General features: G+C 29.6%; 2 protein-coding genes and 1 long non-coding RNA gene across 6 annotated transcripts; 1 reads left to right on the forward strand and 2 right to left on the reverse strand.

The window, feature by feature from the left end:
• Window positions 673-4,661, forward strand: LOC109363294. 2 transcript variants are annotated; one of them, XM_019609508.1, is made up of 2 exons: window positions 673-782; window positions 3,961-4,661. In XM_019609508.1, exon 2 carries the CDS (start codon window positions 3,994-3,996, stop codon window positions 4,357-4,359), a length of 366 nt encoding a protein of 121 aa, XP_019465053.1. In that variant the 5' UTR covers window positions 673-782; window positions 3,961-3,993; the 3' UTR covers window positions 4,360-4,661. The 2 variants fall into 2 exon arrangements, with proteins under 2 accessions (XP_019465053.1, XP_019465052.1); XM_019609507.1 differs by lacking the exon at window positions 673-782 and adding an exon at window positions 3,812-3,861 and having other exon boundaries at window positions 3,892-4,661.
• Window positions 1,343-3,607, reverse strand: LOC109363295. Its single transcript, XR_002109485.1, has 3 exons — window positions 3,454-3,607; window positions 1,865-1,870; window positions 1,343-1,818 (listed from the first exon to the last, which is right to left on the reverse strand). It is a non-coding gene; the product is annotated as an uncharacterized LOC109363295 (long non-coding RNA).
• LOC109363323 (cyclin-dependent kinase inhibitor 3-like) lies at window positions 8,140-11,363 on the reverse strand. 3 transcript variants are annotated; one of them, XM_019609549.1, is made up of 4 exons: window positions 10,895-11,361; window positions 9,049-9,054; window positions 8,720-8,911; window positions 8,140-8,486 (listed from the first exon to the last, which is right to left on the reverse strand). In XM_019609549.1, the coding sequence occupies exons 1-4, from the start codon at window positions 11,245-11,247 to the stop codon at window positions 8,417-8,419; spliced, it is 621 nt and encodes a 206-aa protein (XP_019465094.1). In that variant the 5' UTR covers window positions 11,248-11,361; the 3' UTR covers window positions 8,140-8,416. The 3 variants fall into 3 exon arrangements, with proteins under 3 accessions (XP_019465094.1, XP_019465096.1, XP_019465095.1); XM_019609551.1 differs by lacking the exon at window positions 9,049-9,054 and having other exon boundaries at window positions 8,720-8,884; window positions 10,895-11,363; XM_019609550.1 differs by lacking the exon at window positions 9,049-9,054 and having other exon boundaries at window positions 10,895-11,353.

Below are 15,870 nucleotides of genomic sequence, written 5' to 3' on the forward strand. Positions count from 1 at the left end.
TAATATCTATACATTATTAATTGAAGTTTTTTAATGTAATATTTATATATTGTTATTATCAAAACTTATGCCTAATTAATATATAATTCACTATTTATTTGTATTACTTTTTGTTAGATTTTTAGGATGACCAAAATGTTAATAATCTGAATCTTAAGAGTAATTTGAGAGAGACAATTATATATCTTAAAATAGATTAGTTCAATATCTATAGGTAAATAAGATACATCTATGTCGGTAGTACCAAAAAAAAGAGTTAATTACACTGACACTCCTGAGTTTTAGTGAAATTATACAAACCACTCAGACCTTTTTAAAACCTATACAAATCCCCTTAATTATATATATATACATTATACTGACTACTCCTGTAAGATAGATAAGTGTAATGTATATATAAAATATGAAATAAATATCGACTTTTATACTATTTGGACTTGTCTTCACAATATATCATATTTTGTTTGACTTAATTACATCAGTCACCATTTTTTATTTTTTGTTTGACTTAATTACATCAGTCACCTTTTTTTTTTTTAAGAAATTCACTTATCTATCTTAAGTAATCAATGTAATATATATATATATATATATATATATAATTAAGGGGCTTTATGTAGGTTTTAAAAAGATCCGACTGGTTTGTGTAATTTCACTAAAAGGAGTGTCAATGTACATGTGTATAAATAAATAATGAATAGTGAATTGGAGAAGAAGCTCAATATTCTTCGAACTTAACTCTCATTCTTCTCCTTTGAGTTGCATAGTTAGCATCAACTCAGGTGCGATTCTTCAATACTTACACATCATTCGCCTTTTTTTCTTGTTCTATTAATACCCCAATTGCTTAATTTCCATCCTCGGTTCGAATCATGCTTTAATAGACTTTGCATATTAAATGTTTGTTAAAATGCCTATGAGGAATTCAGTCTTGCTTTTGTCACATAATGCTTGAGATTAGGTCTTGAATCGTTGAAAATTTGCTAGAAGTCACGGTGCTTGTTAGATTAATTTGTTGTTGTAAGGTTGCTGCTCAGTGACCAAGAGGTCACATGTTCAAATCTCGAAACAGTCTATTCGCGTGCGTACAGGATTGAAGCTGTGTATATTTACTATCTTAGGACCCCACTAGGTGGGAGAGTCGTGCATTGAACTACCTTTTTCTTTTCTTTCTCCATTTAAGCTTGTGCTATAAGTATTTTAAGTTATTGAGATTTATTCTTTAAACATTTTCGATTACTCTTTTTTTGTTCATGTTTATATCTGGTACTAGTACTAAGAAAAAGTGTGCATGAAATTGTGTTACTTTTTAATGTATGACAAAACGTGCTTGTATATATCATAATGTTTTTTTTTGAACTCCCGAATTTGAAACAATGTGTGTTTGTCTGGGTGGAAGGGGCTTGGGTCCTTTCTGAATTTGATCCCGTGATTTATGTGTATGGAAAAAAGCTTAGGCACTTGATCAAATTCTGTGAGGCTGAGAGAGTAGCCTTTCACCTATCTGGTGGGGATACACTGTGAAACCAAGAAAGCTCTTGAATTTGACAACCTTGGATGCTGGAATTCATTGCGGGGTCATGCTTGCACTGTATTTAGACAACACTTATATTTAGTTTGTTAGTTAATTAATTGAGGTTGTCTGTCTAGTTAGTAGTTGAGGGCTGGGATAGTTAGAAAAATAAGGTATGTTGCCTATAAACAAGAGGAGGGGTTGAGACTTCAGAGATATTCCTTCTGGAATTTGGGAAGAGTTAGGACTCAATTTGAGTAGAAGAGTGTAAGTCTCTCGAATACTCTGAGTGAGGAGAGGCCAAGCTCTTGAATTCCCTGGAATTGGGTGTAACATTTAGTGTTCTATAACTAATATCTCAGCATATACTGCAAGTCTTATCCAGTACCTATCAACTGGCTATCAATGTGATAGGTAACCTTAGTTAGTTAGATATATGCTATTAAGTGCTAGTGAAGAAGTTAGTTAGTGAGTTGGGGTAATTAGAGAAATAAGGCATGTTGCTTATAAGTAAGAAGTGGGGTTGACAGAGGGATCTAATCATTTTGTAGAGAGACTTGGGGCCTTTGGGAGGTGCAGACTCTCGAAGTTCTGCAATGCTATACTGTAATCTCGGGGAGATTTTCCATGTTATTTGTAAGGGAAATACTAGAGTTTTATTACAACGCTCCAAGATCAACAACTCAAAGCAAGAATTGGAGGAGGGCTTCACAAGTTGGAGACGGAACTGGAAGAGGAATGTGATTTTCAAGAATCCTGCAGAGCTTCAAGAACTCGATTGAAGTGATTTTCAAGAATCCTGCAGAGCTTCAAGAATCCTGCATTGCAACAAGAGGTTTGATGGTTGTACCAGCCCAGGTGCATCAGAAATGGAGGGGGAGTGAATGGGGCTGGCTGTGGAAAGTTGGGGATACCTCTGTTTTCAGGAGATGAAGTGTTTGGATGGGTAAGCAAGGGAGAATGGTACTTTCAACTCAAAGTTATCCCAGAGGAAGAAAGGCTGCAAACTGTGTTGGTTGCAATGGAGAGAAGAGCTTTGAGTTGGTTTCAATGGTGGGAGGTACGTATTGTTAACCCTTCTTGGGAAAATTTTAGGACTGCTGCAATTAGAAGATTTTAGCCGTCAATGATTCAGAACCCATATGATTTGTTATTGGTTTGAGTCAAACATCAAGAGTGGAAGAATTTGGGGACAAATTTTTAGAAGTATGCTGGACGCTTGAGATGCATTGATCAAGAATGACTTAAAAGGAGTTTTCTTGAAAGGGCTAAGGGGGGAAGTTAGGGCGGAAGTCAAGTCGCATCCAATGGAGACACTTTTAAAGATGATGGACTTTGCACAGCTGAATGTCATAGATGAAAAAACCAGGCCCTGGACAGTTGAAAAATCTCAATGGGAAGAAAACCAAGAGCCCCTAAAACAGTTACCCGTCACCCAACACAGTTACCTATGAAGTCGGGTCGCAAGGCCAACCTTCAGGAATTGAGGAAGCAGCATCAAGAGGCGCACCAGTGATGAGTTACAGGAGTGCTATGAGAAAGGTTTATGCTTCCAATGTGATGAAAAATATGGCCCAAACCATGTTTGTAAGAACAAACAATTTCATGTGATGTTGGTAGAAGAATGTGTACAAGATGGGGAAGAAACCATGTCAGTAGGGAACCAGAAATAGCTGCATTAGGCTCCCAGAGGTGGAAGTCATTTTTGGCTAACCTGAGTTATCCACCTTGAGGACAAGATGAATGCTTTGGGGGGAGTATTGTAGGTAACCCTCTTAGCTAGCTAGTTAGTTGAGGTTGTTTAGTTAGTTCGTGACTGAGAGCTGGGTTAATTAAAGAAAATGCTTGTTGCCTAGAAACAAGAGGAGGGGCTGAGAGAGATTCATTTTGGAATTTGGGAAGATTTAGGACTCAGTTTTAATACAATTCGGATCGAGCACATATCACACTCACTGTGTAGATGCATAACCGTGTGGATACATAATGCTTTCACTATATTTTGCTCCTACATTTATCAAAGTGGATTTTGAAGGCGTTAGGAAAGTTGTATAATGGCTTTCTGTCTTTTCATAATGCATACAATGTAATTTTCATGATACTTCAATAATTGAAGACCAGCCATCGGATTATTAGGGTGGTCTCTCTCTCTTGGATGATTGAACAAACTTCTATGTGATTACATTATACTCGAAACTTACTTGCACGCACCATTTGGTCATGTTAAAATAAGCAATGAAATGTAGGGCATATTGAACGTGATTTCGTATAAATGTCTGGTTTAGAATCTTTTTGTCAGAATTGACTCTTGATCGGAGTGCAGAATTAAATCTTTTCTCCTTTTGCATGTGGTATGCAATGCTGTGATGCTGTTGCATCAGGCATGTTTGCAATGTTGTCATCTCTTTTCTCAAATATTGGGATACTTAAAATGGTCATTGGTCATGCAGTTTTTTCAAATTATCAATAAACAAGCAGAGGACATGGCAAATCAGCCAAAAAATGAAAATCAGCAAGCAGCAAGTTCCACCAACCCCATCCATAAAACTGAAGACGATCAAGTAACCAGTGCCACTTCTGTGCTAGACTTGAAAGATTCATTGGTGCAACAGTATCTCAAAATCAAAGAGCATGCAGAAACTTACCCCTATGTATGGGCTTCCTATATTGTTGTATATGGTGGCTTTGCGCTCTGGACCGGCTATAGATGGAGAAAGCTTCGCAGGACTGAGGCCAGCGTACGAAATCTTCAAGAAAGACTACGTAAGCTTGTTGAAGCTGATGAGTCTGCTATTTCTACCAAAGCAGTTGAAAAGGGTTCCACACCTTCTGAAAAGCCTTCAAAGTAGCTCCAATTGCAGTACTGTTCACTAAGGCCAGGTAAACTATTTATTGCACCATATGACTTATCTTGATCATCATTGTTGCCCATGGCATGAAATAAGATGTTTTGTAGCTGTTCTAATCAACTGAATCATTGTAGGAAGTCCTCAATTTTATTGAGCGTTGTAGAATTTGTTAAAATTAAATACTGGTATTTTTCTTTCCTAAGTTTGTAACCATTCTATTTGACAAACAGCACTGCACTATATATTGTTTACAGATTTTGAGATTCAATATTTTATTGAAGTTTGGCTTAAATGCATTTTTTTTGTTTAGAAGATAATTTTCATGTGAAAAAGTTATAATATGTATAGAACATTTATTTTTTAATAAATGTTATATATATATATACCAGAATATATAAATATATAACTATACTTGAAAGTATCCATAGATGGTGCACATGTATCCACAAATAGGCGTGTGTATGAGCTGGGTAAGCACTACTTGCACTCGTTCCGTCTCGTTACCATCCTTAGTTGGTCAATCATATATTATAGTAAATGTGACATTAAAATGAGGGGAATATGGACAATATTAGTTTTATGGTGACAATGAAAGCTATTGATTGATCTTATTTTCATTGTTTTCTGAGTTCCATTATAAATAGAACTCAGATTCCTCATCCATTTTTGAACTGGAATTATGGAGAGGATCAAAGAATGGGTTGAGATTTTGGAAGGAATCAAAAAAAGATATCATGTATTTCCAGAATTGGGAAAGTGCATTCATGTGAATGAGTGAGACTATAATAAAAGATGACACAAGTAATTTATGCAATATTAAGGTTAACACTTATCTGAAAATTTGTGAGTGTCTTGGTGTCTGCCTTAAAATAAAATAATATGATCATTCCCTCAAGGGGAAAGCTAAATGTTATGAATGTGTCTTGGTCCCTAGAAATTTCAAATGTGGGTCAAATTATCATTTTTAGCATGTTTTACATTAGTTGGTAGGAATTAACTTGACCCAAAAAAGGACTAATTTACCCACATTTAAAATTTTTAGGACCATTTTAAGTCTTTTCTTTTTTAAAGGACTAAACTAGTAAGGTCGAAAAATATGAAGGACTAAAATGAGTATTTACTCAAAAAAAAATTACTTTAAGATTTGCTTTAAGTTACTTAGTGATGATATAAAGACTAGATACCTTTTGATGAGGATTAAAGATAAAAATGACAGACATAAAGTTTGAGATTGTGATTGAAGGTCATCTTGATGAAGATGAAAGGTTGAAAGTTTATGGTTGAAGGTTAACAGAATCTCTAGTTATTATGCCTTAAATTTGTATTAAAAATTATATATTTTAAGTTATGTATTAAAAATTAGTTGGGGTTATAATTTGTATTGTATCTTTGATATGAATATTGTGTCCATATTCAAACACATATTTTTCTTGAAACAATTAGTTTTTATCAATAACTAAAGATATAACAATGAGACAAAGCACTTATGAAAAATAATCAAATTGTGGAAATTGCAAAACAAAAGCAACAATAATTCTCATATTAATATTAAGGTACATGAGAAGAATAAACCAAAGGAATCTAATGAACCTTAATCTTAATAAATAAGATGAAATATATGAGTAGTGATAGTGATTGATCTAGTTGATAAAAAATACGAGTGATGGTGTTGAATGAGTGACTTAGAGAGTGAAAATAACTTCTAGTAAACATCAATATAATGATGGAGGATTTCATAAGCAATGTCAATGGTAGTATCCATGATAGTAATGGGAAAATGGGTTGTCCATCCCATTTAGTGTATGCCCGCAAAATAGAAACAGTCGTGGTTGTGGTTATGCTTATTTTTTATTTTTGGATAAAGAAATTGAAGAGGAAAAAAAAAAACAAAATAAAGCATTAATATGTTATATGAACTTGATCATATCACATTATATATCGCAAGTCGTTGGAGACATTAATTTACATTATATCACAATCTATTTGAATTGTAGCACTTTTATAAACATTAAGCTCGTAGGTTATCCATATTACCCAATAGAAATGCTCACGGGCATAGCAGAAAAATAGACAAATTGACTAAACTTCAATGACTTGTCCATAAATTGACTAAACTTCAATGACTTGTCCATAGGTGGGAGAACAATGGCTAGCTTCTTTCTTTTTAATTAGAAGACACTTTCTACATAAATTAAAGAGTTCTACCAATTTAAAAAGATATTTTTTACGTTGAGAAAATATCACCTCATTTCATTTCCTTTAAAATATTCACAAAAATGTCAAAAGTTTTATTTAAATGGGTGACAATATACCTGATTTAAAATCAATTTAAAATATATTTTTTCATGAGTGACATGAATTGTACAAAAAAGGATGTGATGGATGCAGAAGCATTTGGAAACTACTATTTTTACTCACATTTTCATTCACATCATTTTTATCATGTAATTACATTTGATCATACTTTGTTCTTTCATTAATATTAATAATTAATTTAAAAGTATCTTTTAATTAAGATAATAAAAAATAAGTACTTTTGTATTTAAAAATGTCAGAGATAACAAATTGAGCAATGTTGAAATTACTTTTGAAATATTGTTGTCCTTATTTCATATGTTTTAAACAATGTTTTTTTAGTGTAGTATGCAAGACACTTTTAAATGGATCACATAATATATTTTATATTTATTTATACTTTTTAATAATTTATGAGACCCAACTAATATTTTATTCTATCCCAACTACCCAAAACAAAAAACCTTAAATGGTAGGATAATGTACCAACATCTATATTAATTAACCCAAGAATCTAGCTACATTTATATTTTCCTTCTCTATTTTTTCTTTATTACTGCAATATTCTTTGAGAAGAATCTACTAATACTTCATTCATTATGGACAGGCAATACATATTACATTAATACAGTCAAAGTCAAATTACTCTCCATTAATTAAGAGAAAAGTGCAATATAAAAGTAAAGAAAAAATAACATACATTAATATTTATATCTTTTTAATTTAAAATAATATTATACTTTTATCCTTAAAATATAAAAGAAAAAGTTATTTGTCTCTCCATTACTTGAAAGGAGTCGCACTCACAAATGTGCCAAGCACAATCATTGAGGAGTAAGAACCAATCACGTTATAATACAACCCTTTATTATTTTTCATGCATTTATCTTGATTTTTTAATGTACCAAAACTTTTTGTCAGACATGATAAATTAATGTGCATCTAGTTTACTTTTTATAAGGAAAAAGAATATACGTATTAACAATGTATAAATTTTATATATTATCAATATTACTGCATTATTTACTATTCATATTTTATTAGTATTGACTCTTCAAAAAAGTGAACAAATAATTGATAAATAATGTATTAATTACATGTTACTCTTTACAGATAAATAGATATTACATGTCCTATGCAAAACCAAAAGGTGTCAAGTGAGGAATATTCGTTTGAATTGATTGTTCCTATTGATATTCTGAAAGTTTAAATTAATGTGTTTGATAACTCTTTGTTTTTAGTGGTTGAGAAAACATTATTTAATTTTCAAATTCACAGCATAAAATGAAAAGCTTGCATAAATATTAATTTTTTGGAATGTGTCCTTTAACCTCACTTTTTTATAATTTTTTTATGATCAAGAAAAATCACAAGGAAAATGATAAAGAAATAATTAAATCTCAATACTTTTGGAATGGATTATCTCTTAAAGTATAATTGATTTTTTCAGAAAAACTCAACTTAAAAAAATAATCCAAAAACAGATAGAGACAATAAGATTTTTGACAAGAAAGAAGGATAAGTACTCTACATTAACACTTAACTAGATATACTCATATACCCCTAAAAATCAGAAGAAGAAAAAAAGCACTTAACTCTAAAAAGTAAAAGCTACCCATAACATTATTGTTTTAGAAATCTATTCCAAACATATCATTCCCTTTAGGTCGTTGAACAAAAGCCTCAACAATCTAAATGGTTAGTTAAAGCAACTAGATATTTATTACATTACACAATTCTTCAATAACTCAAGCTTATAATCCTAGTTAAGTACTTGGACCCATTTGTATTGTCCTTTGAGAGGTACATCATTGACAATGTCAAAATTGTACCTGCAAAATAGTAGAAATAATGTTACAAAATTAACATTTATGTATTGTCGGTATAAAGATTTATATGCATTCAGTATATCATCCACCATTCATTTGTAGTACTTTTATTTAAAAGTCAATGATGATTGAAAATAAATTGTGGATGATACGATGATAGTGTAAAAAACTGTTATATTATCGGCGCGTAAAGCAACATAAAAAAATAGGTTGTTGTGGGGATAAGAGAGACACACTTTTGCATAAACATAGCTTGTTGCTGTCTCTCTGCATGAACAAAAAACTCATCCATTTCATGAGAAGTTGGAAAAATTCTTTGAACATTTTCATGATTTATTTGGTGTGTACTTTGCCTTGTGGATGAACCAGGGATGGTGATGGAATTTGAGTCCATTATTAAACTACAAGGTGTGCTTTCTCTGGTGCTTCTGTAAAAACAAACAAAACTGTAACCAAAACAACATAGCAGAGAGAAAAAACTCAAAAAGTGTATAGTAATGTGACAAATTTGTGAGTCAGATAAAAACACAAATATTGATGACAATGTTATCAAAAGTTTCTGCACCTGAACCTACATGATATGTTATGTGATATAAGTGGTGACAGCAAAATAATAAGTGAAAATTTCACTCTCACAAAATCTGTTCAGTATGAAAGAAGAGACAAATTGCTATTCTAAAAAAGTAACTGGCATTTAATGAGACAGGTTCTGGTTTTGTGGGCTCTAGCACTCAAAAAATACAAAGAAAAAGATATGGTCAAATCTTTCTTAATCACTGCAAAAACCCAAACACTAATCCAAAAAACATAAGCCACTCAACTAGGTCCCATTAAGGCATTAATATATGACACAACATTAGAAAAATGTATACAATAATAATATATTTATTTTATATACAGTAAATACATCATCTACTATTTATGTTTAATCATTGTTGACTCTTCAAAAAAGTAATAACTGTATATAAATCTTTAGACTAACGGTTCATAGATATTATACACATGATATATGTCATAAGTGTTATAGCTGCTTTTATTATTAAAGTTCAGTTTTTTTTTTCAACTTCACCATTATGGAGCACTAAACTTAAGAAAAGTATGTTTAGGATAAAAAGTAAAGATCATGACAGAAACATTACTCAATTTTTAGGTTCATCAAAATCAAGCAAATAAGACTATATATTACAGAGAGACTCAAAATATAATAACTGCAGGTAGATTGTTAAATCACAATTAGTCAACATCACCAGTTTCAAGTTGGAGATGCTCTTTTCTCTTTAAAAATCAAGTTAGAGAATTTATTTTCCATTTCATAGTTCTTTACTCACTTGAAAAAGATTGAAAATTTATCAACACCTTACTTAAATGGGTGGTGGGTCTAAGTCATTGATTCCTACCATTAATTTTTTTTCCATTCAGGTTCCTGCCAATTATTTAATGAGAAAAAATAGCTATAGCAAATAATTTAGTATTAATAAATATTGTACTAGAGAGTTTGTGCAATTATCAAATCATGGCAAAAAAAAAAAAAAATCATTGGTCTAGTGGTATAAGATTTCATTTGATCCCAAAAAAGACAAAAAAGTCAAGGATTCAATTCTTGGAAACGACACTTGTTGGTGCATCCGGAATGAATAAGCTATTCTGCAAGGACATGCAAGTTGCAGAACCTATAACAAGTCACAGGAGTTACAAATATGAACAAACCTTTGTAGTTGTACCAACAGGCTTTTACCACTCAGTACACAGATTTTGACAGAGCAAGAAATCCAAACAATCACATGAAAGTTAAAATACATAACCCAAAAATTCAGGGATCAAGACCCACACATAGTATTAAAAAATATTAAAAAAAAGGTGTAGAGGCAAAAAAGTTGTGACTTTTAGAGATAAAATAATTAAAATATATTATTATACAGCTACATAAAACAATTCTGAAAACCCTTTTCTTCCAAAATCAACAACATTAAAGTTAAAAAAACAACTACATAAAAAGATTCTTCAGTTTTCCAAGGGAATATACTTGGGAAATTTCTCCAAATTAACCCTGGTTCATTTCAATGAATCACAAACACACAAGGCTACACATACAAGGCAAATAATCACACAAAAGCAATAAAAACATCAAGCAAAAAATCATACCAGAAATACCACATGAATTATTAATTTTTATTAAAAATAAAATATATAAAACAGAAAACCCACATGAAATTTTTATTTATATTTTGAGTGCATGACTTTCCCAAATAAATATCCATAAAAAATAAGCAAAATTGAACTACCCACATGACTTTATTTTTAAATTAAATTCTGCTGCATAGCTTTTCATACAAAAAATGTGAAATTGAAAATACCCAGATGAAAAAAAATTAAAAAAAATAGAAATTAAAAAAAATGAGAATTTTATATACCTATCTATGGCTTCACCCTCCAAGAAATTTTCACCACAAGAACCTTCTATACTCAAATCAACACTCTCTTCTTCAGCTTCCAACTTTCCACTTTCACTCACCGACGACGGCGACGCCGTTTTCTCCGAATTCTCCTTAAGCCTTAAATTCTCAACCTCCACGCTGCTTTCCTTCCGCGGCGGTGGTGGCTGGAGCTTGAGAAGACGACGGCTACGTAGCTGAAGGTATTCTGAACTATCGTGAATCTGCGGCGGAGAAGGCGGTGGCCTGAGCCTGTTAGCCCTTGTTTGAACACCGAGGGAAGAGGAAGCAACGTCGCCGGAAGTTCTCGATTTCTTCATGTACTTTCCCATCAACAGTGAAGAACACGAGTTTCGAAAATGGAGAGAGAAAATCACAAGAATGAAGAGAAAGAAAGAGAGAGAAAGTGGAGAGAGAGAAAAGAGAGGGAAAAAGAGAGAGAGAGAGGGAAAATGGAGAGAGAGAGAGAAAATGGGAATGAGGGATTTTGTAATGAGATTGAAGAGTATGAAGTTTATTGGGGTTGAGGGGTTTTATTAGGAAAGAGAAAAAAATGTATGCACTATGAGTTTTATACATTGTCATTGTATCATCACCATTAATTTTTTATTATTATTGACTTTTCAGAAAAGGTAATCAAAAGGATGGTGGATGATGAAGTGTATGTATATAAACTTTTACATTGTTAGTGTATCTATTTTACGCTCTTTAGGAAATAATGTAAAATATTAGATTTTCTTTCCTTTTTAAACAATTCATAAATGAATAAATAAAGTATTACTTCTTTTGTTTTTTTTATTTTTCATGTTCTTACCTATTATGGCATGATTCTATTATTTAATATTTGTTTATTGTTTCTCTTTTCATATTTTTTATATTGGTGTTGGTTAAGTTCTATTTTTCAATATCATACATTGATGAATGTTTGATGAGATAATTACTTAATAATGTGAAACCTGAATTAAATATTAAATAAATTGGATTAGGTTTTATATTAGGTTTAATCATTTTAATTGTTCAGTTACATTGAGTGACTTTATATATAATTAATAATGATCATATATAATTATATATCAATGCAAAATTTTATATAATTATACTGAAGTAGTACATCTTCATCTTTTTTGGACCGAAGTAAAATAAAATATTAGATTAGTATTTCGGTTTTTTAAAGTATGTGAACAGTTTGATTTACTTTTTGGGTTATTGCGGTTTACCTAAGTTTAATACGATCAGACCAAAATTTCTCTGATTCAAAGCAGTCTAACCCTTTATTCGTTAAGATTACAAACTAGTGTCGTTTTCAAGTTCCGTCAGTAGTTGTACTAGTGGGATCACCTCGTCTGGTCTAGTTCTCATAACATTGGAATTAGCATTATCATGTTAAAAATGTTGAAGACTCAAATAAGATTGTCTCTATAAAACTGGATTAGACCTAAACAAAATAATAATAAAATTGTCTCAAGTAAATAGAGATAAATACAAAAGTTTTATGTTGCATTTACCTACCAATAAGATACTTTCTTTTGTAAACAAAACTATTGTCTCATCCTATATTGATAAGAAACTAATCTATTTTTGGTGTATAGTTATTTTTTACAATAAATATTACTTACATGAATCGAACATTTGATTTTTTACATGTTATGATACCTAAGATCTAATTAGCTTCATAAAATTTTGTTAATTAAGGATAAAGGTAAATATAAAAATGATGCTCTGTCACTTATCTGATAACAACTGTCAAGATACTTTGTTTCTAAAAAATATATAAAAAGTCGTATCAATTAAATGTAAAGATAAGTATAAAAATATCGCCATGTCATTCACCAACAACTCCAAATATACATTAGTTCTAGAATAAAAACACCACAAATACAAAATATAATCATGTTACTTACAAATATCAACCCTAAAAATACAATGGTCCTAGACAACAAATATGTAATAACATTATGTCAATTAAAGAAAGAGATAAATATTAAACTTCTTTGTTTCATTCACCAACCTCAAATTTATGTCATTTCTATATAAAAATAATAGTAAATTCATTTCAATTAAAGAGAAAGATAAATAGAAAACTTCCTCATGTTACCTACCATCTAACCTGAAAAAAATACTTTGCTTTTATAAACAAAGTATATAATTAACTTGTGTTAATTAAGTAAAAATACAAAATGTAGTTGTGTTTAGAAAAAATTATATCAATTAAAGATAAAGTCAAATACAAGATATAGTTGTGATAAGATAAATACAAAATGGTGGCCATTTACCAACCATCCTAACACATATGGTAGTTAATTTGGAACCATGAACATGTTTATATGGATCCAATCTCTATATGTGTAACTTTTTTTATGGGAAGAGATGATATAAGGGTCTAAATAATATAAGTTGAGTCGATTTTATCATTATTCGAATAAATAAAGATTGATCATATTCGAATCTCAACTTGAGTTTGATATAAATTATTTTTCACTCAAATTTAATTTGATTATAGTTTATAATTATTTAATTCAAATCATCATTTCGAATTATGATTAGTCATCTTATATAAATATACTCTTAAAAAAATTAAGAAAGTTTGTATTTTAATATTTATACTTAATATATGTATGTACATATATATATACTATATTATGTTTATAGCTAAATATAAAAAATATGTAGAATGATATAAGTGTATGAAAATTTGCTTAAAAAAGTGATATGTTTCATTGTTTACTTATTTGAAGTTGACACATAATTTTAGTTACCATATAATTTCAAGAATTTTTTAGTTGATTTGTGAAGTGAAGAAATTATTTCCCATATTATTTTTTTATCCAGCTACATTGATGTGTTGTATTTGTATGCCATGTTATGAGTTTAGATTAGTACTAACTAGCTTTATGAATATGTTTACTCAAATTCTTTTTATATCTTCTTATTTTATTAATAGATTTTTTTAGTTAATTAGCCTTTCATATTAGATGGAATATAATATTATTATGAGCTTTCAAACCATTGATAAAGTGTTTCTTGATAGAGTATTATATAAATATTTTGAGAAGCTTTTTCTCTCACTTATTTGGAGTTTATTAATAGTAGTTCCAATAAATAATCAAAGACTAAATCTTTCCATACAAAATAAACATCCTAATAAGTTTTGTCTATTGATAAAGTTTATCCATACATAAATAAGGGTTGAAACTCTAATATCTAATTACAAAACTTAATTATCAATCAATTATATTAAGGACAATTGATACATGTAGTAAACATACATACCCCTTCAATCAAAATAATAATTAAGAAAAAATGTATACACTAATAATAATTCATATTTAATTATTATTGACTCTTAAATAAAAGTAATACAAATAAATAATGAATGATATGCTGATTATGTATAAATCTTTACACTCAGAGTGTATAAAATTTATAAATATTACACTTGTAATAATAATATGAGAGTAATATATAAAGATAGGCACATAATGAAGTTTGGTTTGATAGCTCTCTTACTTTTTGAGTTCTTCATTGATTTATCCTTCAATAATATTTACATTTTTGTTCAAAATAAATGAATAAAAAATTGTAATGAGCACATTTTTAAAGTAGTGTAATTTTGATCTAATATCATGAAAACAATGGAGGTAAAAAAAAATCACAAATTTCAAAATAATATAGCACGTGACATTGTTGTCTTATTAAGCACAAATGCCTCATAATTTAGTCTATCGAAATTTAACACATTTTTTGTGAATAATATATAACATAAAGTTAGTTTATTCTTTTCTGTACGAAAAGTAGGTTAATTTTAAATGCGTTTTATATCCTTAATGCTTTATTGAGATTGTTAGGACACATTTAATAACTTTTTATTTTCAGACACGTACACACAAAAAGTGTATCTGGTTCTTTTATAAGTTCAATAATTATAATAATAATAATTGCTTTTTGCGGCTTTTAATAACTCTAAGGTAAAACCTCATTAGATCATTCTGTATATTAAAAGATTAAATATTTGAGTGTTAAGAATAACATTTGTTTAGAGAAATATTCATACACCTTCAAAATTATTAATTCCTTATCAATAAAATGACGAAATATCTTTGATTATAAAAAGAATAATTATATGACTCTGTCTATAAGACAAAATAAAAAGATATAATATGTCACATATTATAAAAAGGAACTTTGGACAAATTGTTTTTCACTTTATGTAATCCAATTTTTATTTTCAATCCACCTCAAGGCCTATTTGCAAGGAACACTCTATGTTATAAAAAGGAGAAAAAATGTATGTATTAATAATATAATTTTTTTTACATTAATACTGTATTATTGATCATTCATATTCATATGGTAGATTGATTATATATAAAACTTTCAAATTACTAGTATATATTAAATTATAAATATATATTAGATTTCATATAAAAAGAAAACAAAATGTCAAAAGATATGGAAAAAATCAAAGCAAAGAATAGTACTCAAAACAACTAAAAAATGTTTCTCAGGACACATGTCACTTTCTCAACCAAAATTTTCTCTCCAAAACATGTACATGTTATTCCTATATATCTTCTCACATTACATCTTCCATTTTATATATTATATATTTTAATAATTTAATGACAATAATTATTTGGTCCATTTGTTTTTAACTTACCTATTACCTAAATAAGAAAAAAAATGTTCATCATGACACATGTTACTCTCTCAACCAAAATTTCCCATTCAAAACATGTAGATGTTGTTCCTATGTACCTTCACACATTGCATATCCTTTTTTATACATTGTATATTTTAATAATTTAATGCTAATAACCAATTGGTCCATTTGTTTCATCTTCGTCTTCTTCTATCCCCCTCTTCCATTTTTAAAGTTAGGAATGTTGACTTTAATAAGTGATGTTGACTTCATAAAGTTATTACATAATATTGATATATATATATATATATATATA

The sequence above is a fragment of the Lupinus angustifolius genome, chromosome LG13 (assembly GCF_001865875.1).
Source record: "Lupinus angustifolius cultivar Tanjil chromosome LG13, LupAngTanjil_v1.0, whole genome shotgun sequence".
NCBI lineage: Eukaryota > Viridiplantae > Streptophyta > Magnoliopsida > Fabales > Fabaceae > Lupinus > Lupinus angustifolius.

Excerpts from the sequence above, each read along its gene's own strand:
- LOC109363294 (XM_019609507.1), top strand. The coding sequence starts at position 3,955 with ATGCAGTTTTTTCAAATTATCAATAAACAAGCAGAGGACATGGCAAAT.
- LOC109363323 (XM_019609549.1), bottom strand. The coding sequence starts at position 11,247 with ATGGGAAAGTACATGAAGAAATCGAGAACTTCCGGCGACGTTGCTTCC. Across the intron at positions 8,487-8,719 it reads CAAGCTATGTTTATGCAAAA|GTACAATTTTGACATTGTCA; the intron begins GTGTGTCTCTCT and ends ACTATTTTGCAG.